The sequence below is a fragment of the Tiliqua scincoides genome, chromosome 3, assembly GCF_035046505.1.
Source record: "Tiliqua scincoides isolate rTilSci1 chromosome 3, rTilSci1.hap2, whole genome shotgun sequence".
In the NCBI taxonomy this organism is placed as follows: domain Eukaryota; kingdom Metazoa; phylum Chordata; class Lepidosauria; order Squamata; family Scincidae; genus Tiliqua; species Tiliqua scincoides.
Window position 1 is genome coordinate 16562970 of NC_089823.1, and position 17137 is coordinate 16580106.

A 17137-nucleotide genomic window follows, 5' to 3' on the forward strand; every position below is an offset into this window, starting at 1 on the left:
CATTAGTTCCTCATTATCTTGACTTGAGCAATCCAAGTGTCAAAACATGCATTTGTGTTGGCTGCTGTAGCATAGACTAAACTGTGCATAGACTAAACTTCCCCCATTTGAAACTTGCCACTGCTGTGAGCTCAACATGTGGCCTTAGTCAAACCACTCACTCTCGGTGCATAATTAGTCTATGGAATTTGTTGCTACAAGGTCTGGTGGTGACAACTAGGTTTTGGGCAATTGGAGGACAGGTCTATGAATGCTTATTGACCTTGATGACTATGTGCTACCTCTGGGTTCAGCTGCAATATCCTCTGAATAACAGTTGTAGGAAAGCAATGGTGGGATCGAAGTACAGTGAGGGATCTGTTTCATGTCTTCCCCCCCCCCTCCATTGATACCAATTTTCACAGATACTGGGGTCCTCAGAAAGCTCTTAGTAGACCTCAAGATGTGACTCGAAGGCCCTTCTAGTTGTGTCCAGCAGGTCAAGTGCAGTTCGGTACCAGCGCTGACTCAAATCCATGGGTGCCTAACCCACTGATAAGGTTGGTTGGTTGGCAACCTTCAGTCTCGAAAGGCTATGGTATAAGCCTACAGCACCTGGTATTCCCAGGTGGTCTCCCATCCAAGTACTAACCAGGCCTGACCCTGCTTAGCTTCCAAGATCAGATGAGATCGGGCATGTGCAGGGTAACAGTTGCTGCACGGATAAGGATGGCCCACTTTATGGCTTTCTTTTGTGCTTGTGTGCCAAGCACCACTTGGTAATAGTGGACATGATAGAAAATCAGTGAGAAAATGATACAACTCTCACCCTGGGTAGAATCGGCTCCCCCTTCATGGCCTCTTTTTGCACAGACCAATGCTTTCCCTTGGACGTATGCTGCTTTAGCCTGCTGTCCCCCAAATGTGCATTTTGACCCTGGCTGTGTGAAACCTGAAACTCCAGATGCTGCTGGAATTTCACTAAGCTAAGTTTTAGTAGAAGATTAAAGTCTCTTAAAGCACAGTGATTTGAATCATTTTCACTTCCAGGCATGCTGATATGAGCCCGCTGATCATTATTACACTCGCTGCCTTTTTCTTTTCCAGAGATCATCTACAGTTGGGTGTTTAATGAATTCCCCTCCTTTGTGGCGGAAGATAGCCGGCGCTTCATCTCCCAGGAGACGGGCAATCTCTACATCTCCAAGGTGCAGCCATCTGATGTTGGCAGTTACATTTGCCTGGTGAAGAACACAGTGACCAATGCCAGAGTTCTCAGCCCTCCTACGCCATTGACTCTCCGAATGGATGGTAAGTGAGCTTTATCTCTGAGTTGAAATATATTTGGGGGACGCTAGGGGTGAACTTTGGAACAGGCAGTCATTCTAAGGTTCTATAAATGTTGGAAATCAATAAAAATGAATAGTTGTTTCAGAGCAATGCTCTTTTGTTCCTTGCATCAGGAAAAAACAAAAGGAACAAGTCAAACTTTCAGGCATGATTTCAGCAATAAAAACTTTTATTGGGTAGACATGCAGTTATGTATACCTACATAATGCAAAGAAGCTTACAGGAGACAAACAGCCCAATCATATCTCATGATCTGTCAGCACAAGGCCCAGGCTGCTGGCATAAGAGCAGCTGTGATAGCATTCAGGCTAGGGGCCGCCAGCACAAATGGCATGTGTGCACCAACGGCTTACAAAGCCCTACCAGAGCAGGCAACAGAGGGGCTGGTTTGGGGGAAGATTGGGGTAGAGATCAGGCCAGGCAGAGGCATGTTGAAGGTAAGCTGTGGATGGATCTCAGCAGTAGCAGCAGTGTCAAGATGCTGTGCCCCAGGCCCAACATATCTCCTTGGACTTACTTGGATTTACACCAACAAAAGAACTGGCATAGATCTGAGTAAGCTCATTGGGGACCAGGGAGTGGAGAAGTAGGTAAGTATAAAATTTCTTTATTTACCTCTCTGCAGCTGTCTGGTCCCCAGCTGGCCCTTAGCATGCAGTAGAGGCTGAGAGCCCAATCCTGAGCTTGGCACTCCGGCTTACCACAGAGGCCTGTTAAATATCACTTCCTGTTTCCCAACAAAAACGGGAAGTTTAAAGGCCTTTGGAGGCATCAAAGGGCATTCAGAGGGCCGGAGCACATTGCGTGAGGCTCTGTAAGATCCTGGGTGGGACATGGGCCAGGACTGCAACTGAGTACAATGGTTAATAATGCCAGCAAGCCATTGGTGGAGCAGTTTTCCTTCAGAACATGTTAAAACACTAGTATCTCCATAAATTTCTAGGCATGGACTGTTCTAGACTAGCAGTCTAATTCTTCTCTGTTCTTCTCTGTTACTCTTTTCACATGGATGCAAATGACATAAACTGAATGGATGAGGAATGGGATCGTGCCCATGCTCCCAGCTCCTGACTTCCACAAGTTCATCAGCACTGTGCGCACAGAGCCCATTGATGACCAGAGTTCAGGAGCACTGAATAAGAGCAAGTGTGATCTCATTCTTGGTCCATGCCCTCAGCCTAGGTAGTTTCCAGCTTGTGCCTCATGAATGAAATGGTCTTGGGAAATAGATGCTCATTTTCAATTAAACATGTTTAACTTCATGATGGTTGGCATCGTTCCCTTTCTAAGGCACCATGACTACACGTGCCCTCCTGGGAGTTGATTTCAATGAAAATGTATTTAGGACAAGGGTGTGAGTGTATTTTCAAACGGCTGCTTTCTTTTCAGACTCACTTGAACAGTCTGCTCACTGACAAACACATAAGCTCCTAGGAGCAAGTATTAAAACAAAGCTGTAAAACATGCAAACACAGTAAGATACTTGCTCTGGCTTATAAATATTTGAGCACTGTGAGAACATTACAAAGTCGAGGCTTTAAAAAGTTGATTTTATTTGATACAGTCTATATTCATTCAGAGCTTAGCCTGGAATTAAGCTGATCTTTGTTCATTTCTACTGGCTGGAAAGTTTCGATGTTTGCATAGCATGAATCCCATATAAGATGCTGGTGCTTATTTTACTTTGCATGTTAGCTGTTGATTTTGCCTTTTCTTGGCCATACTAGATTTATCAGCCTTTGCTTTTAGTGATAGGGTAAATGGGTACCAGCATGCTAAACAGTTAAACAAGTTGAATAGGTGGCATAGAGGCCAGTGTGCTAATATCCCTCCTTCCCCAAAACAAGCTTCTCTAAAATAATGAGCAGGCAGCCCAATCCATCGTCATTCCCTGCCCAGCAATGCAGCAGTACAAGCCTGGCACCTGCTGCATCCTGAGGGGGTATTTTGGCCTGTAGAGGCTTCCTTGGGGCATAAAACAAGCCCTTGCCAACCCAGTGGGTCTACTTGGACCCGTGGCATAGCTAATGATCGTGCAGCCCGGTGCCAAGTTCAAAGTGCTGCCTCGGAAGTGATGTCACAACCAGAAGTGACATCACACCTGGGCTTTTAAAAAAGTGAAAATTGGGAGGAACCCACTTCCTCCCCCCAGCAGCTCGCTACCCACTTGCTCTGCTGTCTCCCCCCAGTCAGTGGCATAGCTAAGGCATATATCTGCTACTTGGGGTCAAAGAAGATTTTGTAGCCCCCCTGCATGACAAAATCAAATTTAATTAAGTAAAAAAATAAAAAGTTATTGGTTCCATGCTGTATCATAATAGCACCTCATTGGCACTCAGAACAATCAGTCTCAAAGGTCAGTTTGGCGTTAAGCAAATCCACTTTTTGTTCCACAAGGCAGTTACCATAACTTTTGATAGAATACAGATATTCCAGTGCAGTTTGTTGCACTGCATTCTACATTAAATTAGCTTTCCAATGATATATAGCATGATGGTATTATTCATATATACCAAGATTTTCACAATTTTGGTCACTAGTTTCGAGCTCAGCTTGTTGCCCCCCTAAAGGTTGATGCCTGGTGCAACTGCTACTCCCTGCACCCCCTTAGCTACACCACTAACTTGGACCTTCACCAGTGATTTCGCTGGCACAAGTCCACGTGGACCCGTGAAGGCATCTTGAGCCTAGGAAGGGGGCTTTGATTTGGTGGATGCTGCTGCCACCAAACCTACCCCCTTCCTAGTCCTGAGCCACCCTTCTAACAAAGATATGTAATTGCTCCTTTAAATTACCCTCGATACTTGTGGTCTGGAGAATAGCCACAATAAAACAGCTGCCTTGAGTCCCCTTCATTGTGGGAGAAAGGCAGGATATAAATTCTGCAAATTAATAAATATTGTAAAAGAGGTCTAGAACAATACGAGACGGACAGCTTAATGTCTGTTCTTGTAAACTGGTGGAAAGCTATAAAGATAAAATTTTTAAGAATATGGAAGAATAAGCCCTGCTGAAGGAAAATCAGTATGGTTTCTGTAAAGGTAAGTCCTGTATTTCTAACCTTCTAGAGTTCTTGGAGAGTGTCAAAAGGCATGTAGCTAGAGATGGTTTAGGGCCCAATCCTATCCAATTTTCCAGTGCTGGTGCAGTTGTGCCAGTGGGGTATGCACTGCCTCCTGGTGGAGGGGGCAGTCACTGGAGCCTTCTCAAGGCATGGGAGCATTTGTTCCCTTACTATGGGGCTGCGGTGTGGCTACACGAAGCTGGGAAGTTGGATAGGACTGGGCCCTTAGTTGACATTGAATGCTCGGACTTTCGATACACTTTCACAAAAAGCTCTTAAACTTAGCAGTTATGGAATGAGAAGACTGGTCCTTTTATGCACTGGCAACTGGTTAAACAACTAGAGGCAGGAAGAAGGAACAAATAGGCAATTTTCACAGTAAAGAGAAGTAACAAACGGGTCCCCTTAGAATCTGTATTGGGATCAGTGATTTTTAATCACTTCTTTATAAATGATTTGGAATTAGGGGTGAGCAGCAAGATGGACAAGTATTCAGGTGGCACTATTCAGGGTGGTTAAAAAGAAAAGCAGATTGTAAAGTTCTCTAAAAGCACCTCTCCAAACTAGGTGAATCGTCGGTTCTGTTCATCACACCTAGTTCCACCACAGTCTGGACAGGTCTCCCCTACAACAAATATACAGGGATAACACACACACTGCCCCCAGCAATGCCCCACCAACTGTGTTCTCACCACAGATAGAGCACAGATAGGGGAAAACAACCTCAAATCCTGGTGCCACCACTCATCCCCTCCTGCTTTATCTCTCTCCCCCATCACAAGAGAAGATGAGGCAGCCCTTGTAGATAGGCTGTAGATAGCAAGAAGTTGCTGGGGAATCTACTTCTAGGCCACACAAAACAGAGCTAAGAACAAAGAGCTCTTTACCTCATCATCATCATCATCATCATCATCATCATCATCATCCTGGTATTTATATACCGCCTTCCAGGTCATCAGATTACTCCTCTGACTTATTCAAGGCGGTTCACATAGGCAGGCTATCTTGTAAGCCCCAAGGGGATTTTCACAATAACAGAAAGTTTCTGTCTTTCAAGAACCGCACAACATTTCAGATGAATCTTTCACGGTCTGGTATCACTTCTGGCCCCCAGTTGCCTCCCACGCTGGCTGGCAAGCAGCTCCCTCATCTCTCACTTGAAGGGCAACCAAGACGCTTCTTCGCTCACACCAAAGAGCAGGTGGAATAACTCAGCTCAGCTTGTCCTCTGCTTCAAGGTCTCCTCATTCACTGAGCTGCCGGTGGCCTTGAACTGGCAACCTTCAGATGTTATCTTTGGTTTAACGGAAGCTGTACCCTCTCGACCAGACCTCCTGCCCGCATGCCTCTAGCTAGCAGGCTTGGGGCCCAATCTTATCCAATTTTTCAGCACTGATGTAGCCAAGACCTGTATCCGGTGTGCACTGCATCCTGAAGTGGAGGGGAAGACACAGAGACCTCCTCAAACTAACGGAACATTTGTTCCCTTACTTCAGGGCTGCATTGCGGTTGCATCGGCACTGGAACGTTGGATAGGATTAGTCCCTCAAATACCTGAAAGGGGAGATGGGGCAACTAGCTTACAGCCCAATCCTGAGCAGCCTGGCGCGCGGGGCTGCAGTGGCACCGAAAATGGCTGCCGCCGCATCCAGCACACTCCAGGCAGCCGCCGCCGGCTCCTCAGGAGAAGGGGACTTTCGTCCCCTTTCCCTGGGTAAAGCAAGTAGCCCTGCAATGGGGCTACTTGATTCTACGTTGTCCCAAAGGTCGGCGTAGAATCGAGAGCCTCCATGTTGGGTGGTGAGCCTGTCATGGAGGCTCTGGATACAGTGGAGCAAAGCTCCACCGGTCCCACCTCCCTCCAGCCCTGCTCCCTCCCCCGGCACGCCTCCTCCTTGCCCTCTCCCCCTAACTCCCTCCGCCTCCCTCCTCCCTGGAATGCCTCCTCCCCGCCTCCTCCCACACCTCCACCTATCTCTCCACTGCTCAGCGGTATGTGTGACTGCCGAGTGTTGGAGTTCCAGCGCTAGTCCAGCACTGGCCAGCGCTGGGCTAGCACCAGTGGAGCACCGGCACTAGGGCCCTCAGTGAGCCAGCACACTGAGCTCAGGATTGAGCTCTTAGTCAAGCCCCCAGGTGTCCTCTCATTCCAGCCTTCTCCATTGCACATAACGTCTGAAGTTTAATCATTCAGAACTTTCTTATTAGTTAGTCTCATTGTTACTGGTGAGCCCACAGAAATACTGTAACAATTTGCCTGGCTTGCTGCTTTTCATACCTTGGCTAAAAAAATCCTTCCATGCTCTTACAAGTCTTGCTTTGATGCTGTGTGAGTGCCGTAGAGATTAATTGTATTTCCTATTAAACTGCAAAAAGCGGTAACTAAAAAAAATGCTACTCTAGCATTTTGTTGTGGGTAATTTGTGATTTAGTCATTTCTTTTGCGTATCAGTTTGTGAGCTTTTCTTCGCCATTGACTGTACTTCTGAGATATCATAAATGTTTAAAATGGGGATGGGAATGCAGAGGAAGATATGAGCTGGGGGAAAAGCTGAAATAAAGCAAGGGAACAGCCTGAATGTATATACAGTATTTATCACCGGAGTTTATATCACACTTTTTTTTCCCCTGAAGAAATAGAATAGTGTGGATGTAAAGACAAAATAGGACCAGAGAAAAGGGAGAGTTTAGAAAGCCATTTTGGTGAAAATGTGGAAGATTTCCTTTGAGGGGATAATGTATGGTGTCAGCAATGGCCCATTGTGTTAACAGTATAGGGTTAAAATGTTGGCTTGCAATGGGTGCAAAGTTGCAACCTAGTAGGAATAAGGAGGACCTTGAAGATAAAGGTGAAAGAATCATTGCCAGAGGGTATGGGAGTTGAAGGAGAAAAGCTGGAGAGGAGACTGACTGACTGACTGACAATCTGATGTGTGGATGCCTTGCCCAGGAGCTGCAGAAAGCTATTGCTGCTGCAGCTGGAGAAGCTGCTGACTGGAGCAGGGAAGAAGGAGGACCTCTGAAACTGCAGAGGTCCTCCTTCCTCCCTGCTCCAGTCAGCAGCTTCTCCACGCAAGCTACCCTGGTTGGGGGGGGGGGGGTCCAGCAATGTTTTCCGCAATACTAGGGCTATTTTGTGGGAAGAAGGGAGCTTCATTAGCCTGAAGTGGGCAAAAGATCTCTCGAGCCTGGTTCTGACTGAACAGCCATAAAGGGAGGAAATTCAAAGGAAGGAGCAGATTTGAACAAGAGAACCAGGGGACATCCATTAAAATTGAGTGTTGGGAGAGTTAGAACAGACAAGAGAAAATATTTTTTTACTCAGCGTGTGGTTGGTCTGTGGAACTCCTTGCCACAGGATGTGGTGACGGCATCTGGCCCGGACGCCTTTAAAAGGGAATTGGACAAGTTTCTGGAGGAAAAATCCATTACGGGTTACAAGCCATGATGCGTATGTGCAACCTCCTGGTTTTAGAAATGGGCTATGTCAGAATGGCAGATGCAAGGGAGGGGACCAGGATGCAGGTCTCCTGTTATCTGGTGTGCTCCCTGGGGCATTTGGTGGGCCGCTGTGAGATACAGGAAGCTGGACTAGATGGGCCTATGGCCTGATCCAGTGGGGCTGTTCTTATGTTCTTAACTACAATTCCCAGGAAGCCTTGCAGGTCTCTTGTTATGAGGTGTGCTCCCTGGGGCATTTGGTGGGCCACTGTGAGATACAGGAAGCTGGACTAGATGGGCCTATGGCCTGATCCAGTGGGGCTGTTCTTATGTAGACCAAGGGAAAGAGAAGTAAAGAGGAGATGTTGCTTAGGAAAGTGGAGATGAGGCAGAAGAACATGAAAAGTAGGGGAGATGCCGGCAGGGCTGGCCTTAGGGAGATTCCACTGATTTCGCTGAATTGGGCCCCACGTGTGACAGGGCCCCATGCTAAGGTGATGAGTAGAGCACCCATTACTGCAGCTGGCACATTGCACTGAAGCTGATGCTCATGAGGTTGGAGCAGCGAGTGAAGTGCCTCTGTTTGAGCCCATCCCTGTGTCTGACTGGCTCAAAATCGGGCCTCCTGGAAGATGTTGGCGGTGATATCATCATGCCATTGCCACCTATTTCTGGGTGCCATGCTATGTGTTATTAGCCCTGGGCCCTCCATGGCTGCTTGTGACCATGGCTACTCTGTGCGTCGGGGAGGCGGGGGCTTACAAAAACGTTTTGCATTGGGCCCTGCCGCTCCTGGGGCCAAATCTGGATGCAGGTGGGAATCTGCTGGTGAGCTGTCCTTCTCCACAGCTAACATCGGTTGAGCTTGAATAAGGCCACATAATGTTGTTGGCAACCTTCAGTCTTGAAAGACTCTGGTATTGTGCTCTGAAAGGTGGTTCTGGACCAGCGTCTAGTGTGGCTGAAAAGGCCAATCCGGGAGTGACAATCCCTTCCACACTGGGAGCAAGTGCAGTCTGTCCCTGGTCTGTCTCCCTGGCTATGGGCCTTCCTTCTTTGCCTTGGTCTGTTGGCCAAGTGTCCCTTCAAACTGGGAAAGGCCATGCTGCACAGCCTGCCTCCAAGCGGGTCGCTCAGAGGCCAGGGTTTCCCACTTGTTGAGGTCCACTCCTAAGGCCACATAATGATTTCAAAGAAAAACCTCATTCACTAGGGACAGAAGGCAAGGAGGAGCTATTTATAGGTGCCCTCTACCAGATTTTTTTTTTTTTTTTTTGTGAACACCAAAGAGATTGTGTCAGTTCTTGCAAGTACTATACTCTAGGTTGAAAAGGCATGTGTGAAGGTGAGGAGAGCTAAAGTTAAAAGACAGTCGTTGAAACAAATCTGTGAGTCTTCATGGCCTTCTACTGCTTTGTTTAGAATTCTTAATTGTAGGTAATGCCATTGGGACTTGGCATCTTCTGACAAGAATGCTCCTGAGACGACATGTCTATATATTTATCTTCATTGAGACAGCTGAATAATATTATAGTTTTTATGTCAAATCCTACAAGAGTGTAGGAATTCACTTGTCTTTATATTAATCTTTTATTTCCTTAGAGCTGCGCCTCAAAGGGAAACTTATCTGCTTGATATGAAGCAAATTAAATAAAAACATCAAGAAATCCTTGAATGGATTCTGAATAAAATGAATACCTCATTTGTGCAGATGTCCTTGACAATCAGTCATTCCATACAATTCAATTTGGCTTTGCGCAGACTTGCAAAAACAATTTAAGAATTCTTTCTGAAGAGATAAAAAGTTTCATCAGAAAAAAGAAAAGAAAGAGACTGTGCATCATTTCATTAGCTGCCTTTGACAATGCCTTAGAAGCCCTGAAAAATTATTTAATAAGTGTTTACAAACAGGAGAAATAACTTTGTTAGGACGCATCTTTGCAGTCTCAGTTAGCGACTGGCGGCAGTAAAAAGTCATTGCTGAAGGTAACGGCTGGCAGCATAGAAAATGGAGACTCCAAGGTCTTAAAGCATTTGCTGTTTGATAGTCAAGCGCTGTTATTTCACGTTCATATATTTTTACAGTTCCATTTCCCCCCCTAATGTGGCTAATAAAAGTGATTTGAATTGTAAGCTATTTCTGTCTAACAAAGAAATAAAGCCACCAAATAGCTAAATAAATAGCACCTTCTCTAGCCTTCACCCACCCCACAAATACAGGGAATCTCAAGAAAATGTATACATAATGTAAAATGCATTATGCTGTACTTCACACGTGTACTATAATTCACAAATATACTGCATATGGTGTATACAGAAGCAGTTGTTTGACCCACAGCCCAGTCCTAACCCATGCTGGAATGGGTAGGGCACCTGGCTTGCCCTGTATCCAGTGCAGAGTTAGGGCTGGCTGTGGCTCAACTTGGGGCAAGGGGAACTGATTCCCTTAACCCGGGTAACATGGCAGCAGCCCCAATGGGGCTACTTGGATCTGCGCCACCTGAAGAGGTGCAGATCTGAGCAGCCCAGCACTGTGCTGGGTCACCTGGGAGTGGGGTAAGGATCTGACCTAAGTGCCAGATCCTGGCTCCACCTTCCACTTGGCCTGTATTCTGCTTGGCCTGAGAGGCTCATTGTATTTTTTCTTTGAGACCCCCTATATATTATCACCACTAAATCCCCAGCTAAAACTAATTACTTCATACTATGCACCAGTGCTTCCCAAGCTTTTTTGACTAGCAGCTCAACTGGCCTTGACCTACCAGGCCATTGGCCACAGCTCCCCATTAGGGCTAGGTGGGAAGATGGAGTCAAACAGAGTGACTCTCTGCCATTTGAGTGTGTGAATCAGTCTTTAGTGTAAGAAATGGGCATTCCAATCCTGAGCTGCCCGTTGTGCCGGCACTGCCAGTAGCTCCTTGGGGGAAGGGAAGCAATGGGGCTACTTAATTCTGCTGGGCTGGCACAGAATCAAGAGCCTCCATGTTGGGCCTCACCACTGAGCGGCAGAGCACTGGCGATTCACTGGCTTTTAGCCCAGCTCCAACTGGTGTTGGGCTACAAACGTGCTTTACGGCACATTTGCAACACTCAACACAGGCAGAGCACCAGCGGTACAAGCTCAGGATTAGGCTCTAAATAAGCAGTTCTAGGATTATAGTAGGCAGATTACTTGTTTTATTTGGTCCTGCCTTTCTTCCATCAAGAAATTTAAGGAGGTGTATCTGGGATTCCAAAGTCACCCCTGCAGGCACTGAGCAGACCTAAATTTGCCTAACTTCAACAAAATGTCTGCATTGTATACCATGCCTTAGGACCTGAGTTACAAGTTGTGTAAACCTGATCTAGGTATATAACAATGTCTGCATTTGACACCTGTTTTATTAGGATGTGCTTTGGGATTGGACTACGTAGCAATATTTTCTGAAACTCATCATCCTTAGAGCAACAGACCAAGAATGGGCAATGCCTGTTGAATTACTGCCCTTCATTTAGTGGAATCAGATTTATGCTCTTGACACAGACTGACTACCACCAATGAGAAGTACAGCTGTTTTGTTACTCTGTCCGCTAATTATCTGTCAAAAGATTTATGCGGTTGTACAAGACCTTGGGCATACAGCTGTATATGACAGCTCATCAACCCATGCTGCCAGGGAAAAAGATACCTGCCTGTGTTCCTCCCACCCATGGTCAGCTCTTAAGTATCATCAGCTCTGTAAAAATTCAGCCAACTCGAAGGCTTCTTTCCAACCCCTCTGTTTTCATGTTTTGCCCATTAGGTTAACAGCATGGTGAAATTCAGTCTCCCAGCTTAATCAAAAGCAAAATCTCAAGCAGGTTTTGGCATAGTAGGCATGATGACACATTTCGGTATTTATTTACCTCTCTGTCCACAAATTCCAAACCTTGGATTACCTGTTTGACAGCTTTCCCTGTGGTCCTTGCATCTGACGTGAAGTCCAGCTAGGAGCGACTTGTCAGCATTGCCCGTCATATGTCAAGCCACTGAAACAATCTGATTATGAACCGCAACTGTTTGGCTTCAGGACAGAACCGCTCCAACTTTGTAACAAGGGCATTTTGTCACTTTAGGCAGTAAAAAAATGGAAATTGTGAGACGCTGTGGTTAAAGGAACTTTTAACCAGCCTGGTCTTTATTATCAAGGAAATGATTGGATGCTTGCATTTGATGGTGCTGCACATGGAACATTGTACCAGCCAAGCATTTCTCATTTATTCAGCTTTTTGCAGCTTAATTGAATATTAGAGATAGTAAAACCAGTCCTACTTTCTATAACAGTCTATTATTGTTAAGTGAAGAAAAAATAATCTACATGTAACACAGGGCAGATTTTACGACCTCAAATCTGTGCATAATACAGGGCAAACATTATGACCATCTAAGAAGCGGAATAAAAAGAACATTGACTCTTGTGCATCCCAGTAGCCATGTGGGAATTTTAAGGGAAAAGACAATGAAGAGAGCAGTAGATTTTAATTGTTGAATATTAAGCAATTTTCTGCCTGAGCCCAGGTTAAATCATGACATCTGGCATGCTTCCAAAATAAGCAAAGAAATTAGGAAGTTGAAAACAGCAAATAGATTCCATAGAATAAAAAAAAAAGCCAACCTGCCTGGGGAGTTCTAAAACTGAAATATTTTAAATTGGTTTTGGAGATCAAATAGGACCATAGGAATGCCTTTTCAAGCCATTAAGGGCCCAGTCCTAAACAGTGCGCTCTGACTTGCCTCCAGTACTGTAAAGCATGTTTGTGAGGCCCAAACACTGGTGGATCATCGGTGCTCCACCACTCAGCAGTCGTGCAGACAGCCAGGCGATGGAGAAGTAGGTCGGGCATGGGGGGAGGTGGGGAGGAGGCATTCTAGGGCGGGGGAGGCGGGGAGAGGGCAGGGAGGAGGCATGCCGGGGGAGGGAGCAGGGCAGGAGGGAGTCGGGATTGGTGGAGCTCTGCTTGTATGGCTCTTGATTGTATGCGACCCAAGAGTTGCTGTAGAATTGAGTAGCACCCAATGCAGGGCTGCCCAACTTATCCGAGGGGGGAGGGATTGAAAGTCCCCTTCTCCTGAAGTGCCACCAGTGCTGCCCGGTTAGCACTCAGGATGCTGTGGCAGGTATTTTCGGCGCTGCGGCAGCCTTGCACTCTGGAAAGCATAGGATTGGGCTGTAATTCATCTAGTTCAGTTTTGTGTGTGGTGGTTTTAATTGACTTTCCAGGGCTTCAGATTTGATTTTTTTCCACCCTTCCCAGGAACAGCAAGGATTGAATTTAGGACTTTTTTGTGTGCATTGTGTGTGTTCTACAACTGAGCTATGACCCCTCCCTGATACCAATGCAAAATATGATCTTAGTACATGTGCAGAAACACTCTGAGAAATTTAATTCAGCTCATAGAAATTCATTTGGCTTTCCATGAACATTCTGAAATGTTCCTCTTTGGGAGGAACCCAGAAATTTACTACAAATTATATATATATAAGTGTGTGTGTGTGTGTGTGTGTGTGTGTGTGTGTGTGTGTGTGTGTGTGTGTGTATACTAGGCCAATACTAGATGTTTAAAAGGTGCTATAAAGCACATTTGATGACTCACAAGCAAGCAGTGCTGGTAGGAAGCCGTTGTCAACCTACTGGTGCTGAATCAAGCGGAATGGCTGCCGGTGCAAGTGAATACCGTGTTGAGTAGTAAATGGGCTGGAGGAGGGTGGAACGGAGGTGGGGAGGGGGCATAATGGTGCGGGAGAGGGTGAAATGGGGTGGATTGGGCCGGGGGAGGGGTAGGGTTGGCAGAGGAGGCCTTTGTCATATCCTAATCCCCTTCCCAGTCTTTGAAGCCCTTCATGGGGCTTCTCAGACTTGCCCCAGCAATTTTGCTGGCACAGATCTGAGTAGCCCCATTGGATAGGCTGGAGCGCTATACGGTATAAGGGAACAAATGCTCCCTTACTCTGGGAAGACCTCCAGCCTGCCCAGTTCCAGTGCTGGCTACACCATGGACTGTGCAGCTTTGCTATACCAGCTCTGGTTAGGATTAGGCAATTAATTCGTTTTATAGAAACTCGTTTGGGGTTTCCTTGAAAATTCTCACAGGTTTCTTCTTTGGGGGAACCCTGAAATCCACTAACAGTGTAGCATCTGTGTAATGTTAAGGCTCTATTTTGTCATATTTGGCCCTGAAAATTTTTTCATATTAAAGACATTTTTTTAAAAAAGGCAGCTAACAACAATTTATTAGGTCAACTTCTAGTTTAGAAAATTTGTATGATTCCCAAGTTTCAGGGAGTTCGTTATTGATTTAGAGCAGCTGTCTCCAAACTGTGGACCACTGTGTGCAGGAAAAGTCATCCAGGTGCGCTGCTTTTCTTTCCACGCTGCAGCCATCTTCTTATTGCCCAGTCGTTCCACAGCCTCATGCCAGGCAGCCATGTCCCCCCAGGCAATCTGGGTGAGACATTGGAAGTGGTTGCCTAGTGCAAGACTGTTGGGCAATAAGGCATGGAACAGAAAGCGCCACACCATGCCTGGACGGCTATTTGTGCACATGCCTGATCTTGTCTGATCTCAGAAGCTAAGCAGGGTCAGGCCTGGTTAATACTTGAATGGGAGACTGCCTGGGAATACTGGGTGCTGTAGGCTTCTACCATGGTTGCCAACAAACCAACCATCCAGTCCATGGGCTGCGGTTTGGCAGCTACTGATTTAAAGTGAAAGAAGAGATGTGCTACACAGCAAAACTTTCTGAACAACCTTTGTTGGGTTTTGTTTATCTTCCATCTTTGTTATGTTTTAATTTTATTTTTATCTGGTTTTATCTGCCATGAAGTACTCATTAGTCCATTCACAAATCTCTGTTTAAATAAGGAAACTGTTCAGTTCGTTGCACAATTTTCCATTCTGCTGTCGCGATGGATTCCAGCAGGATGTTAAGACAAGTCAAGACTTACTTCTTCGCTGTAGTCCATGGAATTCTTTTGAACTGGAACAGTTTGAAGAACAGTTCCTAACCTGAGAGAGTGAGTGGAAAAACAAGATGTAATTGCAATGCTCTCTCCACAGTCTCCAGTCGAACCAGTGGAGGCTTTTACCAGTTTAGTACCCTGCAGAGAAGGGATTTCGCATGGCCCTTCTCAGAGTTTGCCAGAGGATACATTTGCTCCTGAAGCACAGACTAGCAGGATTCAGCACAGGAGGAATAATTTGATAAAACAGAGAAGCCACATCCTGAAGCAAACAGGCTGTAAATATTGAATGTGGTGCTCAGGGATTCAGCCATGCAGTTTAGATTTGCATGCTCTGTCCAATTATTTGAATTTCTTGTCTTCCATAGAGTAGAAGCTAAAAATCATTTGGTATTTAGGTAAGGTATTTAAAAATATTCCTTTGTATTATTGAAGTGTATATCATGCAGTGGCATCTTGAGAGCAGCATCACTGGCGTTCCTGGAAGGGGGACAAAATGCTACATTATTCAGGTGCCTGAATGCCACTGTAAAGCAGCCCCTCCCCCTTGCCTTCAGAGCCATTCAGAGCAGGAAGGGTGAAGTGGGGGAGATGCCTCCACATTACCCTCACTGTCTCAATGGTTCTCCAGCCGAGAGGGCCACTTTACACCAACTTTCAGGCTCCTGAAACACTTAAGGCGCAATCCTAACGTGCACTGGAACAGGCAAGCCAGGAGGCTTGCGCTGTATCCAGTGCAGGATTGTGGCCAGAAGCGGCTCAGCTAGAGGTAAGGGGAAACTTTTCCCCTGGTCCCTGGGTAAGGGCTGCTTGCCATAATGGGTCTCCTTGGACTTATGCCACACTCTGGAGGTGGCACAAGTCCGAGGAGAGCAGAGCTGCTTGAAGCTGCTCTGTTCTCCCCTGGAACAGGGGTTGGGATCCAGCATAACTGCCGGATCCCATCCCCGCCTCCCACTCCCCTCCCACCCGTCCCAGAGCCGCCCATCACCTACCCTCCCCCCACCTAGGAACGCCTTCCTCCCTCCTCCTCCCTGCCCCCCCATGCCTACCTTTTCCGCTTGTGTCGGCGCAGACGGGCTCACACAAGCGGCTGAGGCGAAGCCAGCGCAGAGGCTTATGTCAGCCTCCGCAGGCCAGTGTTTCTTGGAGTACTGGCCCAGCTTGCCCTCGAGGAGGCACAAACATGCTTTACGGCATGTTTGCAACCCTCCCAGGCCAGCCCAAGGGACTTGGTCCGGCATAGGGCGCAGTTTGGACATCACACTATGACATCAATCAACTGTTTGGGAGAAGAGCTATGTTTGCTATGGCTGACAATTTGCTGAATTTACACCCTTGCAGCCTGTGAGAATCTACACACAGTGCTCATTTGAGTTTGCAGTTCTTCATCCAGTTCAGGATACATGAGCCTGTGTGTGTACGGGCCTACCTGATGGCTTAGGATAGGAAAAAAGGAAACATTTAAAATACAGGAGGATGTTGTAAACAATTTTATCCCATTTAATTATGTGACATGACAACTGTTGACTTCAGTCTCCCTTCACAGAGCACTGATGTGAATAAATCTTGCACTATATTTACAGATTAGAATGAGAGTTAACACATGGTCCATTACATCTACCATTTGAGGTTTTATTTTAGAACACCAATTTTGTTGTTCTTTACCTGTTAGTTCTTGCATAAAGCCGTCTGGCAACTCAGAACCCCAGCTCTTCAAAACTTATTAATTTATTGGATTTCTGTATTAATCCAACCTAAAAACTGAGGTCAGATAATGTGGACATAAATATAACTAGTTAAAATGGAACAAAAAAAGCCATGCATATTAAGAGTCTTTCAACCAAAATTCAATCATGCATGGCCCCCAGCATGTGTTAGACTTCCATATTATCCCATACTGATGTAGAAACATTAGTGTGAGCCAAGGCCATGATGGTTTTGCACAACCTCCTGATTTTAGAAGTTGTTTTGCCAAATTCTTGTTATAAACGTGGCTTAGAGAACTTACACACACTTCAAGCTAATTGGACCCCCCCCCCCGGTCCAAGCACAGCTCGCTCTAGCAGCATATAAACCTATTGCTGAACCCCAGCACCAGCAGGAAGGTGACTAATAAGTGGCTTGCCTATAGGGCTGCAGGGTCCCTCCTCCCAGTTCTCAAAGCAGCAGTTCTTCTAGGTACAGCAGCACTATCTTAGCTCTCTACCACTCAGTAGCCTTTGGTTAGTCCAGCAGTTTTCAAATTCTCAGGGAGAGCTTGAGCTGCTCTAAGTTCTTGTGGGGGGGGGCAGCAGGGGCTGGGGGAAGGCAGCAGTGTGAT

The 17137-nt window shown here is 46.3% G+C and overlaps 1 protein-coding gene and 1 pseudogene across 1 annotated transcript in view; one reads left to right on the plus strand and one right to left on the minus strand.

The window, feature by feature from the left end:
• CNTN5 (contactin 5) overlaps positions 1 to 17137 on the plus strand; it is a 278579-nt gene that overhangs the window by 82987 nt on the left and 178455 nt on the right. Inside the window, exon 4 of the mRNA XM_066618972.1 lies at positions 1087 to 1290. Coding sequence (XP_066475069.1) covers positions 1087 to 1290 — 204 coding nt within the window. The remainder of the gene's footprint in view (positions 1 to 1086; positions 1291 to 17137) is intronic.
• On the minus strand, positions 583 to 702 carry LOC136646786 (5S ribosomal RNA; annotated as a pseudogene).